We start from the raw sequence: 14,837 nt of genomic DNA on the forward strand, positions 1-14,837 counted from the left end.
ATTAGAAGTGAATAAATAAATACAACATTTTTAAGTTATTTAAAAAGTTATTCTTCACTTATCTGACCTAGTTTAACAGGTGTTACACCAAATATAGTCCCCTGTGACGTGAACATTGGAACAAGTCTTACATCTCGTCATTGATACAGTTAGTCTCGTGTGTTGATCAGAGTTGTGATTATTGGTTTGGGTGGGCCACAGAAGAGTTTCAGATTTCAAATTTGGCCGTGGCATTCTTAAGTTTTGGAGTGGCTGCTTTATTGGATTAGCTACATGACACCCAACCAATATAGTATATACAATCTCTCAAAGCATATTCTTCATTTTTAGGGAAGTATGCAACAGGATGCTCTTGTCTGTGCCTGTAAATAGTGGATTAAGATTAGTTGAGTTCAGATGAAAGTCGTGCTCATCAAAGTTAACACTTTTTGAAATCTTAAACGCACAGTATTTTGGAATGAGACCCTTCAGAGTTGCGGACATCTCGATTTAACAAGTGTTGTTTTTTTTGTACGAATCTTCCTGGCTGCAGTCTTTCTTGGGAACAGTTTGCAGTGATGTTTAATTGTCGGAGTGACCCGATAGAGTTGAGTCGATGCAGTGAACGGAGCTGTGATCGTCTCTCTTTGTCTCACCTGACAGCTACAGTACATTCTGATGTTTGGCAGCTCTCGGCTTCACCGTGGCAAAGTCCTGGAAAGAGAGAAAGTGTGAAAAAAAAAAAAAGCAAACTGAACGGCTGCCACTTGGTTCGGTCGGCCAGAATTAGACTTCGTCCATGAGTTAAAGTGGAGTTGTGAATAACAAGGACTGGTGTCAACCAAACATGGTTCATGAATTTAATTACTGTGCCTCTATACATTACTTACAAACTGGGAAGTAAAAACACAAATTTAATGTGAAAGAGTAATGTGTTTGAATTGAAGTGCTATGTACTGTTTTTGTAGTTTTTTGTTTCTTTTTTTTTTTTTTTTTTTTTTACTCACGATGTACAGAATTGAAAATACCCACGCAGCTGAAAAACACTCATGAACTGGATGTCACCATTTTGGTAGCTTTTTTATTTAGAGTGTGTTTCTAGGGTGTTTTATATCAAAAATATTTTTTAGTCTTGCTGTACTTTTATTATACTGCTGTAATTTTGTACGGCAACGTGTTTGTCAGCATGAAATGTGTTTTATTCAACTGTTATTTGAGCACACATTGTGACTTTAAGTATGTACATGAATATACTTGTACAAGGGCTACAGTTTCTTAAAATTTTGAACAAATAATTAATTCCAACAGTGATGCTCTGAGGGTAGAGATCACGCTCCTGATATACCAGGATGTGTTTTTTTGTATAAATAATTTGAACAATTGAATTTTGTCTCAATTTTATTTGTCTGTTTACATAATTTTACTAAATACATAACTTCATTTTCTAATCTTAGAGATAAAACTATGCCAGAAGTTCTTCTTCTTCAGTTATTTCATTTATAGTCTATTTCTTTACTTTTAGTCTTAAATTGTTTAAATGGAGCGCACACATTTCCACATTGTAGAGTTAGAACAAACTATTTTCTGTTAAATTAATCATTTTTGTCTTCCTTAGTTTGAGTTACCATGCTGGTGGGAGGTCCCTTCCTGGAGAAGCAAAAGGTGCAGCCAAGTGCAGAGATCTGTTAAATCCTGTGGCAGTTCATCAGGTCAGACCATCTGCTGCCCTGTTGGGGGAGTTTAGTTATTTTTAGTTTAATTATTTTTTCCTTTACATTAGTTCAAGTTAACATCCATCTTGTTTTCCTCTCTTGTGTTAGTTGGTTTGGTTACAGAGATCATCCTTTCACCTGTTTTAACATTTTTTTCTTCAATGCATACACAAAAATTGCAACTATGCTAAAAAGTTGAAAAACTGATCTATCAACAGCAAGACTCCAAGACTGCTTAACTCTGAGCACAGTTAATTTTTCACCCAAACAGATCATCACACCCCCAGAGAGACAGTCTCAACATTTTCTTACAGCATAGCAAACATTTGTGTGCTCTCAGAACTCTGGGTTGAGTTACTCTGAACCCATTTGGAGTTCAGTTAATAAACAAATGCGCATTGTATCCTATGCTAATACAATTATTGTGTTAATGCAATATTTATATGATATATTCATGGAATATATAAACAGTCTTTATACTGGATGTAACATGACATTGCATCCTGAATTAGGACAAAAAGTAGTTTGACAATTGTGTTTTAAATTGATCACACCAGTGTTTAAATTGATGCTCTGAGATATATTCATATGATAGCTGTCACAAGTGATTTTTGAGGTTTTGACAAAACTTTACAGTTTTGTGTTTCGAGAAACTGAGCTATTGTTTCAGGAAGGAAGGAAACAATGTGTCAGATTTAGGAAATGGATCAACAGGGATTTTTGTTTCTCATTTGCCTCTCAAGGCTTATGGTTTAGAGTTCATAGGGAGATTAAAATTCACAATAAATAAAAACCATGAAGGCTCAAAGTTCGACTTAGATCATGGTCAGTGCACTTCAGCCTCTTGTGGCCAAGATGAGTATTACAACAACAAACACTGATGAACAAAAATGACTTCATTATCTTGGCAAAGTCTCTTTTTTCACCCATTCCGCAGTCGTAAACATGAGACAAAACAACTTAAATCAGGCTTAAAAAAAGTTTTTTGTGTGGATTGTATTGGTGGAAATCCTCTCGTGCTGCAATTATGAACTTGGGATAAACACAAGACAACACCAAACAAAGACCTGAAGTGCTGATAGTGTAAATTTTTATTTCAGGAAGTGAAAAAAGAGGGTAAATGCGTTGCAGAAACAGAGCACAGTGTCCAGCATACAGTGTACAAGATGGTTACAAGCATGCCAGGCAGTCCCACACTTGTATCTCGCAGTATCTACAGACCCTGTCAGAAGGTAGTCACAGCATAGAGTAGACAAGACTGGATCATCACGGACAATTTTTTTTTTTTTTTTTTTTTTTAATGATGCCATTTTCAAATCATCTAAGTTCCTCCTGTTAGCATGAAGGAGCCAGAGGCCACAGGACATCTCAAATAGGATATAAAAGTGTACAGCAGTGCAAACTAGCAGAGAGATCCCCAGTTAACAGAGAAGGGTGGTCTGAGCCAATAACTGAATATCTACGCATGTGGGAGGGCAACTTTTAGCTCTGGTGTTACGCGGAATACTTCAGCCATGAAGAAATGATTCAGACACGAAAATTGTAATATTGACACGCCTACAGCTGACAAATGTTCTCTGCATGATAAATTATTTAAAGGGATAATTCAGATTATTTAAAGAGGGGTTGTATGAGGTAGTAATCAATAGTCAGTGTATTACCTACAGCAGATGGCGGTCAGACCGTCCCCAGTTTGGAGAAGCAGCAGGAGTTCAGGGGTATGAAGCTAAGCTATGCACTGTTGTAGGCAGGGTCACCAACCAAACTCCATACACAAAAACAATCATTTTACCTCGCAGAGTACAGCACTTGCAGGGCTACCGCTGCCTCGATCTGTTGGTTTGTTTGTGTTATTGTGTGTCTTTGGTGAACGTTAACTAAGCTTTTAACACACAGAAGTCACACACTAACACAAACAAACTAACATATCAAGGCAGGGGTGGACCACTGCCTCCAGTGTACTGTGAGGTAAAATTACTGATTTTGCCAATGGAGTTTGGTTGGAGAGAGCGTTACTCTGCATGTCTAACAGCAGACTCCTGTCAGAAAAAGCCATTTCCAGGGTTATTGTTATTCTTCTGTACTCCTCCTCGCTGCTTCTTCAAACTAGGGGTGTGCCGACTGCCACCTACTGTAGGTAAAACACTGACTATCAATAAGAGCCTCATACAACCCCACTTCAAATAATCTAAACTATCCCTTTAAAATGAGAACTAATCCAACTCCAGAAGCGAGTTTGCTGCATGCATCAGTTTCTATTTAGACACAGAGAAGCGTACATGCATTCACCAAACCTGTTGACAACACCTGTCAGATTATCTTCACGTGGATCTAACCAACTTCTACTGTGTAAGAAGCCACTTAAAGACAACGTTTAATTGATTCAGCTCTAATTTATAAGTGCTGCAATGGGCTACTTTTAAAAACAGAAGCTACAGTAGTTTAATTGGACCACAGTTAAGTGACGACACCCCCGTCTTCATAGAAAATAACAGCTTGATTTAAAGAAAGACAGCAACTAAAAGCATACATTCAAACAACCACTGACCTTAGTGCTGGAAGTGAATTACAGTACACACTCGAGAGAAGATACACAAATAAATAGATTGATTTTTAACATTTTAGCCGCAGCTCTTAAGATTGTGTTGCAGCTGCATGTTTGATGACTATGTTGTATAATTACAGAATTTTGAAGTAAAAGTGACGCTGCATCTGTTGCGTTTCAAGCTTGATGCATTCGAGAGTCTTCGAAAAACTGATACAAGGTAGGAAGATGCCTCACTCGCTGCTCAAGAGAGAGTTTAAAAGGACCAGACTTAACCTTACAACACCATAATACACACACTTCAGTATGCCGGGACAGAGATTTTTTTTTCATACAGACAACTATTTAACAGTTTTAAGTAAAAATGTTTAAAATACAGTTTTAATACTGACTTAAGGAAAATACTGCTGTTATCCAGTTTTATGTGGCTCACCTCTACCATTCAGAACTGAAAGAAATAAGCCAAAAAGTGAAAACATTTGCATTTTCCTTTAAGTTGCGACTAGGATTTCCTCTTTTAAAAGAGAAGCAGATGGCTGTATTGGGTGGGAGGAGAAAAAAAAAAGATAGAAAGCGACGACCACTTAGTGGCAGCTTTTCCCACCAGAAGATACAAGAACAGGCTGCAGGACCTGCAGCCAGACCAAGGCTTCCTCCTCCGTCCTCGCAAAGCTTCCCCGCAACTCAGAGGTGGAGCAAAAAGCTAGTCCTGTCGTAGAGGACGAGGAGGGCTGAGAGAAGGCCGAGTGAGTCCTCCGCTATGAGGAAACAGTCACCGGATTGAGAGAACCGTTCCGGCTGTAGAACTTTGAGAAGGCCTCTTCAAGAACGGATGCAAGTCGCGGCTGATCGCTCTGAAATGGAGACACAGCGAGGTTAGATCATATCGCAAGGGGCTGTTTTACCCTTGAGCTGAACTGTTCGGGTCAGCAGGGTCACGATGATGAAGTCCACTCACCTCACTGATGAATCCCAGCTGAACGAGCTCCACAGCCAGCTCCTGCACGCTCTCATCTGAACACAAATACAAAGGCACTCATGAGGTGTTAACATTCTTATACCGCTACAACTAGCTTCATTTATATAGCACAAGTTTACAAAGTGCTTTGACAGATAAAACAAAAACAGACAACTCAGCTGAAAAACAGCAATCTAAACAAAAGCAGGACAAAATCCCGAATTCTACTTTCACTTTACTCTACTTCTCCTTCTACTCTTCAGCATTTTACAGATATAGTATAGTATATAGAACATGGGGTGTTTTTGTCTGAGATAATCACAAACATATATTTTTATACATATTTAATCTTTTTTTTTTTTTTTTTTGGAAGAAGAGCATCTTCTGTCCACTTCTCTCATAAGTCCTAAAATTTATTTTCCAGAACCCTCATTAAGGTGATTCTTTCAATTAAAAAAAAACAAAAAAGCATTTCTCCCAAATACAGTCACTAATTCTGTCCAAATTCCACTGTATGCCATTTTTTCCATTCAACATACAGCGACAAATATAGTTTAATAACTTCACATCACTCCTCTGACTCACTTTGGTTCACCATTAAAGTTCTGCTAGTTGATCCCTGCACTTGTGTATAAATACAACTTTCATAACAACTTTCATCTAGTAGTTGTAACAAGTTTTCATTATTCTTTTACTCATTTGTTGAGTTACTGTTTCTTGTTTATTTATAGCTTTTTGATCAATAAATGGATCACAGCAAACTGCAGCTCAAATGCAAACCTTATTCTGGTTGGTATACTAATTTATAATTTACACTCACATTTTACATTTAAAAATGAAATAAAAGTTTTTCTATGAGATACTTTTAAACATCATGACAGTGTGAAAGTGTGTGTAGTGTTCATGTCACCTCACCACTACCACTGTGTGCACATGCCAAGTCTTTTAACAACCATTCAGGGATCTTCAAAAGGTTGTCGTACACACACGGTACAGATTATAGAGCCTCCTAAGGTAACTTGTGATTGGTGATATTGGGCTGCACAAATAAACTTTGACTTGACTTCAAGAAATAAAGATACTCACTTGGTAACAAATCACAGCTTAAGTGCCTATTCAGTTTATCCTCAAGTTTCAACAGCAGGGTCAGCTGAAAGGAAAATTAAATATTTCAAAAATCTAGCAACACATAAAGCGCTTTCACATATGAGGTACGACTTAACAGAAACATTATCTTAAACACTCATCAGACAGAGAGCACCGACACTTACATGATGCTTGGTGCCCTCGTCAACAGGTTCAATATTACACTGCATCTGCAGGACCTGTCGAGTACCAGAAAAAAAATCTCAATATACATCCGACACTCTGACATGCAGACTTATGATCTGAAGTGATAAAGTTGTTTTATTCTACAGGTTAACAACAACCCTTTTTCATGCACACAGAAGGAACCTAAAATGTACTTTCCTTATCACGATTTGTTTACATGATTTGACAGAGATGTAGCTTCTGTTTGCTCCCACAGTTCTTACCTTCCTGGTCTCGAGCTCTGCAGGTTCAGGGGTCGGGGTTTTCACTGAGGGGGGCACTATGGGCGACTTCACTGCCTCCTGCTGAGGCTGTTGTGGACACGGGATCCCAAACGCAGTCAGAGGATAGATCCCATTCCTGGAATGTCATGGGAAAAACAAGCACAACTTCAGGAACACTGCAGATGATTTAATTCTATGCAGCTGAGCCCTGAACACTGGAGGATATTTTTAAAACAAGGGCTTTGCTGACAATGCATGTTTATTACATACATACGATGCCCTACTTCATGTTTTAGAGACTTATCACATATTCAGCTGCAATAAAACAACAATTATTGCCTCTATCAGTCGTTTCAGTAGAAGGTGAGCAATTCACGTTACTTTTCCCACCTAACAATACAGCTGTGGTGTAACTGTTGTCTTACCGTACATCTTCCAGGAACTTGTCCAGCTCAAGAGCAGGAAATTGAGAAAGCCTGAAGCAAGAGAAAAACTGTTAGTTGTGCTGAATTTTCAGGACCAGAGTGAGACTACATCAACAACTCAGTCAAAAAGCAGAGCAGAGCAACTTTTCATTTCACTCGCCTAGAACAGGTAAGTTCACGTATATATTTAACCGTAATGCCCCCAAAAAGTTCTAGTTGAAATTCATGTCTGTATATGTAGTGAAGGAGGAGTTTAATAAAAGGTATTATGTGTATTTTTAATCACTATATTGAAATGTATAATTCCAGGGCTGTCACCAGTGAGGAGGCATAAAAACAACAAGAATACCACCACAGATTGCCTTCCTTCTTTCCCTTGGCTTTAAGAAAAAAAAAATCTAATAACCTTTACATGTCAGTGTTTTGTGGTTTTGTGATACTCAGACTTACTTCATCTGAACTCCATTCTTGGTCTCAACAATCACCAAGTTGGGGTCCATGTTCTTTGTCATTTCTTCTAAAGCATTTTCTGGAATCATATCTACAGGCAAACGGAGAAGACAGCAATCAGGTGAGAGCATTCAGAGCATCCATTTTATTTTTTTTTGCGACTGTGCACAGTGGGTTTTGGAGTTTCATGTCATACATTTATTTTATTAAGAGCAAATATATGAAAATATATGAAAGGACCAATCTGAGCTTTATATAATAAAGAAAACTCACAAGATCTTATGCTAATCGATTCAGGTGAAGTGTTGCAAACATTTAGCAGCCTTTTCCAGTATTCATTACTGATAAAAATCTTTTGTGTGCGTGTGTGTTTTCACTCACGCTGGTGGCTGACGATGCAGTGCGCAGCCAGCAGCTTGAGTAAGGGCACCTCAAACAAGGCCTGGTGAAACAACAGCTCCTTAGCTGTGGGTCGCTTACTGGGGTCCACCTCCAGACACTTCTGGATAAATTCCTGAAAAAGCGTGAGGGAATACAAAAAAAAAAACCTTTGGTTACAGATTTTTCTTCTGAACAACTACACAGGCTTCCAATGCTTGTCTCTCACTGTCTCACCCGTTGCAATGGGTCCTCTAGGGACTGAATGGCACTGTTTATGGCTTCTTGGGACACATACGACGAATCTCCATTGCTCTGGATTTCCAACACAGCCATCTGAGGAAGTGATCGGACAAAGAAGGGTGTTAACAGGAAGTGATCCATAAAGTTAAACACAAACATCAAGTCAACAGCAGCCATTCTCCTGTTACGTAACACATTTTGAAGACACTAGTCATCACTGCAGACCCGATAGTGTCTACATAGTCTTAAAACAAGGTTCCTACACATTTTTAGGTGGACCTTCGATGGCTAAAATACATTTTGCTGCTGACTCTGTCCACAGCAGTACAGTTCTTAGCTTCCTACAACATGAAAACACACAAAACCTGTTTTATCCTGTGCAGCTGAGAGATCATCACTGTATACCAGTGTCTTTATTACTGACAGTAAAAACTAAACTCGCCATTTTACTTGGAGCACCTGAATCTATCAGTCTGGACTGTCCACTCAGAGTCTCATATAGTGATTTACTTTCCCTTCATGTAAATATCAGCTCCTCTCCAGTTACGCAACACATTTTGAAGACACTGGTCATCACTGCAGATCTGACAGTGTCAACATGGAGTCTTAAAACCTGCATTTCTACATTTCCTTTCTTGGAAAAAAACAGATAACTATCATCCTCGCTTCTATTTCTGACTGACGCAAAAAGCAAACCAACAACACAATATCCTGTTAAGAATGCACTGACACATAGACCATCAGTGCATGACCAATCAGGGATATTTTCATTACACAAAAGAATGAATGAGTACGCTCTGCCCGGAGCAGAACGAGGTCTCCTCTCACCTCTAAGGCGCACATTCCAAAGGAATAGATATCCACGGCTGTGGTGACGTTGGCGACAGCTGAAAGCAGAAATAAGCTGATCAATATCACAGAAACACCAAAGCACACCGTGACGGCATCTAAGACAAACCAGACGATTTACCTCCATATTCTGGAGCAAAGAAGTGAAGGCTCTTCTGCTCTTCCCGACAGGTTTTCACATGGTTATTGATCGTGTCTGGAGCAACTGAAATGGTAGGAAAAGTCTTAATAATAACAACAACACTAATGCAAGACTCACTAATAAACTACTGAGAAAAATTAGGCTAAAGAGAAACACAACACTGGCTGGCTTTACAACACAGGAGGTACCAAGTCATTGTTTTGCAGGTCACAAGTCATTCTCGACCTGAGACTTAAGTGCAAAGATTTGAGAGACAAGTCCCACGTCAAGACCCAAATAGGGCTGGGCTATATAGCTGAAAAATGTATCACAATAAAACGTTTGATTTCAGTCAATATCAATAATTACTGACTGAGAATGAATAGCATTAAAGTTAACATATGTTTTTTTAAATAACTTGTACAAAAGCATCAAATATTTTCAAATCAGAATGCTCAAGTCCAAGTTAAGACACGAGTTATTGGTGTCCACGTCGATAGGTTAAGTTTTTTTTTGTTTTTTTGTCATCTCTGAAGTCAATAAATTGCTGACTCAAATCTGACCAGAGTCCAAGACTCGAGTTCACACCTCCGTTTTATTTTATACGGTCCTGATTACACTTCCTGAAACATCTCTTCCATTTTAAATGATCTCCACCTGAGCCGATCTTGATGAGGCCGTTGTGCTGGATGAAGATGGTGTCACAGGTCAGGTTGCCATGGATGATGGGAGGTTCGCAGGAGTGCAGGTAGCTGTGAGAGAAGCAAAGAAATTTAAGAGGTCAATTTTAAAAAAAAATGCTATTTTCTTTTTAGCTGTAGCTGGTAAATTCTAAAATGTAAAAATCCACATTGGAGACAAATCAGTTTCTAAAATTGAATGGATCTCTGCAAGAATCCCTGCAGTTACAGTGAACGTATTTTTGTATTTGGACTGTGAATCATGCCACTGACCCACAACACAATTTATTCTTTAACACTGAACAGCTTACAGATACGAACATTTTTGTTAAACTCACCTGAGAGCGGACAGTATTTGTGTGCACCAGCGCTTCCAGGCCTGTCAGACAGAAAACAGAAGTTCATGTAAAACATGTTTATTAATCAACATCAAGTAACTTCATTTCAAAATCTGTTGAGTTACAGCAGAGCTTTCACACTTTTTCATTCATGGTCTTGTGGTTCTTCTTTGTCTTTTTCAAGAACTGTTTGAGACTTCCTGAGGACATGTACTCAGTGATGAAAATGACCTGCAGACAAAAAACATAAATGCAAACACATCAGCATAAAAACCATTACACTGAACTTGATTAAAAGGGGCATTCAAACGAGCATGGTCTCCTACCCTCGCTCTGTTCTCTTTGACATCTGCCCAGTACTTGTGGAACTTCACAATGTTCAAATGCTCCAGCTGGATCAAATTATCAAAAACTGCTTTGACTTTCTCCTGTGGGGAAAAAAAATGGAAAAGATCAATCATTGATACATAATGTCACAGATTTTTTGGTAGAAGCAGAAAACTGTCATAAAAATGATTATACTGTTATTAAACTATTATAAAATTAGTGCTGTAAGGCTGGTTTGCACCAACAAAGATGAATTTAATCTAAAACGTGTTTGAATCAGCAATTAGCAAAACTAGGTTTATACTCAGTGGCTATTTAACACAGACATATTACCTCTACTTTACTATCTTTATTTGAAAAAACGTAAGCAACACACTGGATCCTCAACTGGATCTGCAACCAGAATAAGAGTGAGGAAATAAAACCACTCTGGAATGATGCAAAACCATCAAGATGAATGCCTAAAATTCCAAAAGGTATAAGCAAACAAGTTCAAACTCCAAATTTCTGAAAAATGTCTCTGCAAGAACAGCGTGTACTTGGCTGTGCTGCTGGCAGCAACAAGTCTGACCACTTGCTTAAGAAGCTTAAACACAAAGGGGGCGAATGAAAAGCAGTAGGTTTCTACATTGTTAGTGAGATCGCAGTAACGAAAGAAACCTAACACACAAAATTAAGTATCATGTTTTATGAAAGCATTTTATTCCTGACATGTATAATCATCATAATAATCATTAGTATGCAAGTTTCATTTATACTGTGGTGCACAATAGGGGTGGTGAGTATAAATGGTATAGAAAGAACACCGATAGGATTTTGCCTGTACTGTGCTGACCGGTAGAGCTCTTATCTTGCTACTGGAGGCATCGTCATCAGCCTGTGCCAGCTAATCATCTGGACAAGGAGAGAGCCCATGCTGCTTTGTTTTGAAACGGAGAAATGGCTGAGATCGCTGCACAGCCAAGCTAGCACGCTAGGTTTGTGTAAAACAGAGCAGCAGTGGATGACAGACTGCAGGCAGAGCAGATTACAATATTGCTTTCTTCTTCTAGTTAACTTTACTTGGTTCACTTCTGTTGCAGGCTCCCTGGTGACTTTGCTCTTAATATCCGTGCTTCAAATTATACTGTGATATTAATTTTAGGTCATACTGCCCAGCACTGGTGCATCTTACTTCTTCAGACACAACTAACTGCATTGACCTGGCAGTGCACCCACCTCCTGTAGTTTGAAATTCTTCCTTTCTGAGAACATGACCTCATTCCACACCACCTCAACTCCTTCCTCTGTGTCCATGGCCAAATAGGCATTATCGATCCCGGGGACGTTGCGCTGATTCACCTTCAGGCAGAAAACAAAATAATGCATCAGGCGAGGTGTTATCTACACTTTAGGACAGGGGTGTCAAACTCATTTTATGTCACATACAGACCAGTTCAATATCAAGTAGGCCTGACCAGTAAAACCAGTGCATAATGACACCACCCCCAAAATGTTTCCCTTTTTTGGTGTAACCAAATTAAAGTACATTCTGAAAGGGTTCACAATTAATGAACCATCCATTTACAAAACAGATGATGATCAGCCTGAGATGTCTTAAAAAAATTAAGTGCAATTTCAAAAATGTGTCAATTTTTCTGCATTCAGCCAGTTTACTGTCGACAGTGGATCTACAAATGCACAACACATTTATGTATTTGGAAAACAACAACATAGTATTTCACTTCTATATCTTAACAACTGGTCAACATCTGGAAATTCTTTTAATTTCTCTAGACATTCCCACTCCTGTGTACTAATGCTGATGTCACCACACCAAATAAAGAGGAGACTCATGAAGAAGGTGAAGTTACAAATCAACTGATATGAAAACTTTTTTACAGAGGATATTATGTAAACAACAATACTTGGAGTGATACAGATTTGAGTACAAAGGGGAACATTTATGAGGAAGAAAGGAGAAGGAGTAAATGCTGAGAAGTTTTCTTCTTGTTTTATAACCTGCCCCTAACTGACAGGCAGTATTAAGATATTCAGTAGTTGACTGATACTGAACAGTACTGATGTTTATTAAGCTATTTGTTTTATTTTATTTTTTTCTTTATTTTCTCAGTGTTCCTTTCTACAACTGGTTGGCATTATAATTTAATACTACGGTGGAGAAGCGACATCTGAAGTTGTCCAACATCTTCCTTGATTCACATTCTTCACATTTCTTTTAATTATATGTAACAGAGTCTCTGTCATCAAACTATTGCAAACTGTTAAAAGGGTTTTTTGGGGGAGTTTTTTCTCACTCATTTCAGGGTGTACAGGACAGCCAATGTCACACACTGTTCAGTCTCCTCAGGCAAAGAATGATTTGTGAAATTTGGCTATACAAATAAAATTTTACTTGACTTGTATATGTTAGATCATTTAACATGTTATATAAAATATAGAAGATTCTTCAATCAAGTTATTTGTTTAAGAAAACAGTCTTCTGATACCTTTGCATAGTCATATCAGTGCACAATCTCCATAGAAAAGATCTACTTTAGGGTTGGAAATTGTAAGCACTTTCCTTAATTAATCACTGATAAACTTTATGATCAATTAATCAATGAATCATTATTAAAGGAAACATAAAAAATGTTTTATCCCACTCAATCAAAGCTTTATTACCACAGGAACATATTGCACATTCTCAGACAGCATTACATACATAGCCTATGAAACATATGAAGACATAACAGCCTACATAAACCACCACGTCGATCTTAAAAATCCCACATCAGTCAGGCTTTATTTTAAATATAAGTATTAATTGTTTTTTCACACAATTGCATTCTGGTCTGAAATGAAAGGCTGCTCTGGATTTTTTTGAGCCTTTGCAAAGTTATCCAGCAGGCTGGATTGGACTCTTTGGCTTGCCAGTTTTAACTTGTGGACCTTGCATTTGACCCCCCTGATCTTCACCTTAGGTAAAGCTAATCTTGACTCATCCACTGACATACACCCTTACCTCTTCTCTGCGTTTCTGCCAGCGTCCACACGGGCTTTCCTCCAAAATCTCTGACTCATCCTCGCTCTCCTCTTCCTCATCCTCTGTGGCAGCAGTAGCTGGAGGCTGGGTCACCATGGACACAGGAGGAGACACAGAGGACACTCCTTGACCTGTGGATGCAGCTGCCACGGGGTCCGACTTCCCGTCCTGGGCAGTGTCAGGGGCCTGCTTGTTCTCTCCCTCAGACATCGTCTTAGTTGTCAGGCCCAACAACAGCCTGCTGTGAGACGCACAGAAATGCACAAAGACAACATCAACATCACAGACCACCATAACAAAAAACTATTAACTGTTAACTTAAGCGAAATACAAAACGATGCATTTTAAAACTAGCTTGGCAAAAGTGGTATGCACTTGTAGTTGTAGCTGACTAACATAGTTGCAACAGAGGAATAATCGTTGGGACTTTGCAGAAGAAGTTAGCAGATTTAGCACTCTAGCTCACAGGAAAAGGCCATTAAATACAGCGTAACACAAATATGAGCAAAAGTAACATATATGGTTGGACATACGTGTTAACGACAGGAAATGTGACGATGCCAGCTCCAGTTTAACAGACTCAAACCGCCGCAGACCAATCCCACTTTATTTAGTTAGCTTTGTTAGCCAAATCTTCTTGGTTTCACAGCAGCTAGCTTTGTGACGCTGCTAGCTAAGCTAGCTCCTTGGCTCCGGGGACGTTACCAACTTCACAAACAGGAGACAGCAGCTGAAACCACCGGCAGTATACTAACGTTCACAGCCCCGACTTTATTCACTCCACAGTTAAATGTCTCCCGATGTTTTACTCGCTAGCCAGCTAACTAGCTGGTTCGCTGCTAGCTAGCGACAGTTTTAGCAGCCCACCGCCCCTTGCTGCTTCTCAAGAAGACTCCAGCTCTGCTAATGAGAGGAAACGACACAATATTGCAACAGTCCTACACGCGTTTACTGATTAATATCATCACAACAGTTCACAGAAACTCGTCAGAAGAGACAAAGAGAGGTGACTGATGTCATTAACTTTATATCCTCGAACACAACAGCTGACTGACTTGAGAGCTAGGTTAACATTTAGCCAGATATGATGGCGACAACTTCCAGATGCACACTGCACTACGAGCCCGAGCACGTCACAGCCGAGTGTGGTTGCCAGATTCTGTTTGTCGGATCCCCCTTCTGCGGCGTTCAAATCCATTCATTTTTGTGTTTGTACAGTAGGAAATGTTTGATATGGATTAAAACATATTCCATCTTGAAGTTATATTTTAT

At 39.0% G+C, this 14,837-nt stretch overlaps 1 protein-coding gene across 1 annotated transcript; it reads right to left on the minus strand.

The window, feature by feature from the left end:
* Positions 1 to 2,764: 2,764 nt before the first annotated feature.
* On the minus strand, positions 2,765 to 14,682 carry nrbp1 (nuclear receptor binding protein 1). Its single transcript, XM_084737341.1, has 18 exons — positions 14,099 to 14,682; positions 13,545 to 13,806; positions 11,759 to 11,881; positions 10,540 to 10,641; positions 10,355 to 10,444; positions 10,214 to 10,254; positions 9,853 to 9,947; positions 9,196 to 9,279; positions 9,054 to 9,112; positions 8,220 to 8,318; positions 7,986 to 8,118; positions 7,605 to 7,695; positions 7,155 to 7,205; positions 6,730 to 6,865; positions 6,466 to 6,519; positions 6,281 to 6,344; positions 5,195 to 5,250; positions 2,765 to 5,090 (listed from the first exon to the last, which is right to left on the minus strand). Exons 2-18 carry the CDS (start codon positions 13,773 to 13,775, stop codon positions 4,995 to 4,997), a joined length of 1,605 nt encoding a protein of 534 aa, XP_084593467.1. The 5' UTR covers positions 13,776 to 13,806; positions 14,099 to 14,682; the 3' UTR covers positions 2,765 to 4,994.
* Positions 14,683 to 14,837: the final 155 nt, after the last annotated feature.

The sequence above is a fragment of the Lutjanus erythropterus genome, chromosome 15 (genome assembly GCF_056507025.1).
Source record: "Lutjanus erythropterus isolate fLutEry1 chromosome 15, fLutEry1.hap2, whole genome shotgun sequence".
NCBI classification, from domain to species: Eukaryota; Metazoa; Chordata; class Actinopteri; order Lutjaniformes; family Lutjanidae; genus Lutjanus; species Lutjanus erythropterus.